Genomic DNA, 2,708 nt, shown 5'->3' on the forward strand with positions numbered 1-2,708 from the left:
TTAAGAGATGCTGCTGTCCTCTTCCAGGACTCAGGTCCCGCCTCTCTGAGTGAGCTGCTCAGACCCTCTTCTTCTACAGACTTACTGAGACCCAGCAGCCCCAGCCTGCTGGGAGGGCCAGGACAGGGCAGTCTTGTGCCTGAGCATCATCTCATCAAGTGCTTGCAAAAACACATGGACCAAGCTCTCTCTCCTTGGCTGCAGGGCCAACACCCAAACGGGGCAGCCCTGTAGTGCTCCAGAGATGCCACGCTGAGGCTGGGTGGCCAGGGAAACTGCCTGCCATGGGCCAGGCTGCTGGTTCTCTGTCCCTGCACCCTAGAGACATGTGCACGTGTTGTGTGCCCTCCTCCTCTCCTGCTGTGGGGTGCGATGGGTGAGCTCCCTGCCACTTCGCTCCCCAGGGTGACATCTCCTCTCATGCAGCACTGTCTGTCCCTGTCGGGTCTGTGGCAGAGTGTGGGCAGGGCGCTGACGCCAGCCGTGATAAGGTCGCCTGTTTCTTTCTTACTCTACACCAGCAGCAGCAAAATTTCTCTTCCAGCCCAGTCCCTCTCCCCAGCTCCTGCCTCCTGCAGTATTCCCCAAGCAGTTCTCCTGATGCTCCGAATCAGGACCCAGCTCCCTGCACAGTCCAGCATTGGGCACAGAAAGGCTCAGTACCTCCCCATAGCTATATCTCTCCAGCGTCTCATCCGATGTGTATCTGTGATAGGGCTCGTATGAAATGAGGTCAGGACGCTGCACTTCGTAGATGGCTTTAATCTTGGGAAGAGCTGCCAGGTCTTTGTAATTAAGGATCTCATTATCCACTTTAGCCTAAGGAGACGGAGAGACAGAGACAGAGAGATGGAAAGGAAGAGGAGGAGGGAAGGAAGGGAGACTGGAGTGCACAGTGCAGAGCCAGTCAGCACAGAGCAGAGCCCACCGTCACCCCAGCAATAGGAAGAGGGAAGAGGAGATGCCCGAGAGGCAGCAGTGAGAAGGGGCAGAGGAGCTGGGTGGGTGGGACTGTGCTCCTCTGAGCGCTCCTAGTCGGTGCCAATGGCACTGGCAGCATGCTATGTCACTGGGGTGAGCAGGCACAGCTTGTCTGTGCTGTCGCAAAACGCTGGGCTTGCCTGCAGGGGATGCCTCACACTGCAGAGCAGCACCGGGAACAGCCGCTCCCTTCCCTGGGGCCAGAACATCCATCCTGCCCACATGGATGAGGGGCTGAGCTGTACTTACGCAGATGACGCGGTTTGGGGAGCCAATGCTGGAACCGGGTGGTGAGATGGAGGTTTCTGATGTCCTTCTGTGCTGTGGAGGCAGGAAAGCAGAGGACAGGTGAGAGCATGGAGAGGAAGGACCCCTGAGCAGGCACAATGGTGTTTGTAGCAAGCAAATCATAGTTTTGGGGGCTGGATTTCACTCATTTCCTCTGCCCTTCCACGCGCTTGCTGCCAGTGCCCACAGCTGCTGCAGGCTGCCCTGCAATGCTCTGCACCCTGGCCTCTCTTGGGGCCAGATCTGGAGCAAGGCAAGTGGTCTGGCAAGACCCAGCAGGCAGCTGTCCCTGTGGCCAGACGGGCACAGAGAGGGAGCAACAGCTTGAGGGGTGCAAGAGGTTGGTGAGGGCACTGCTGTGCCCCCTCCCTGGCTGTGGAACGGGCTGGTGCCAGCCAGCAGGCAGGTCCCCACCACCAGCCTCGGCCACGGCCACCTGCCATTCCCCGGGCAGCGGGGACAGAGCTCGTGTCAGCCTCAGGAAGCCACCCTGGGCTTGGACACTGGCACAATAGTTCACCTCTAGCCTGAACTCAGGGACAAGATCACCTGGGACATGTCACCTCTCAGAGATGCCCCTCACCCTGCTGCTTACCTTTAGCTTCTTCTCTGCTCTGGCTGCCTGCTTGCAGATCGGGTGCCACACTTCAGAGCCTGCAACGCAGCATAGGGAAAGTATTTCAGCTCCGCACACAGCTCACCCCTTCTGCTAGAGACTGTCCAGCTCCCCCTGCCATAGGAGAGTTCTGTCCTGTCCCTGCCACCTCCAGCACTGACCTGCAGCCCACGGTGTCCCAGGGGGGATGTGTCAGGGCTTTCCCGAGCAGCAGCTGCATTGAGCAACTGGTGTTATAGGAGCACAACCCCTGCTTGCTCGGGGGCAGCTCCTGTGGGGGCCCTGACGGGGTAGGAGGTAGGAACTGGGGTGTCTCCATGGAGAGCTGAGAAGGAAGGAGGTGGTGAGCCCCGAGGACGCGGAGGGGGTCACTTGCTGGGTCCCACCAGCTTTCCTGGCTGCCTTCTTCACTACAGCAGGGCCACAGGCACCACCCACTGGCAGAGACTGGGTGTCTGTACTAAGACACAAACCAGCTTCCAACACGGAGACACAGTGACCAACACTACTGAACTGTGACAGCAAACCCAGACATGTTTTTGGCACAGCCCAACCAGTGCTCAGCCAGGCAGCTCCAGGTGGTTAAACTTGGGGCAACACAGGGCTCGGCGCTTCCGCAACACCTCTCAGGCTCTCCAGGCTGGAATCTGCAAAGCCTCCCAGCTTCGCTCTGGCTCTCTCTGTGCACAATTCCCCCTTTGCCACCTATGGGATCATTACTGACTCAGGGTAACAGGCAAGCACAGGTTACTAGGAAAAAACAACCCCTCCCTCTGTGCTGGAAACAGGCCCCTAAGGCAGCTAGAGGCAGGGATGAGCTCCT

At 58.8% G+C, this 2,708-nt stretch overlaps 1 protein-coding gene across 1 annotated transcript in view; it reads right to left on the reverse strand.

The window, feature by feature from the left end:
- ABLIM3 (actin binding LIM protein family, member 3) overlaps window positions 1-2,708 on the reverse strand; it is a gene marked incomplete at both ends in the record, with an annotated part of 15,405 nt that overhangs the window by 2,099 nt on the left and 10,598 nt on the right. The window contains 3 exons of the mRNA XM_009872740.1: window positions 664-819; window positions 1,231-1,302; window positions 1,865-1,923. Of these exons, the coding sequence (XP_009871042.1) occupies window positions 664-819; window positions 1,231-1,302; window positions 1,865-1,923 (287 nt within the window). The remainder of the gene's footprint in view (window positions 1-663; window positions 820-1,230; window positions 1,303-1,864; window positions 1,924-2,708) is intronic.

The sequence above is a fragment of the Apaloderma vittatum genome, unplaced genomic scaffold (genome assembly GCF_000703405.1).
Source record: "Apaloderma vittatum isolate BGI_N311 unplaced genomic scaffold, ASM70340v1 scaffold25007, whole genome shotgun sequence".
NCBI classification, from domain to species: domain Eukaryota; kingdom Metazoa; phylum Chordata; class Aves; order Trogoniformes; family Trogonidae; genus Apaloderma; species Apaloderma vittatum.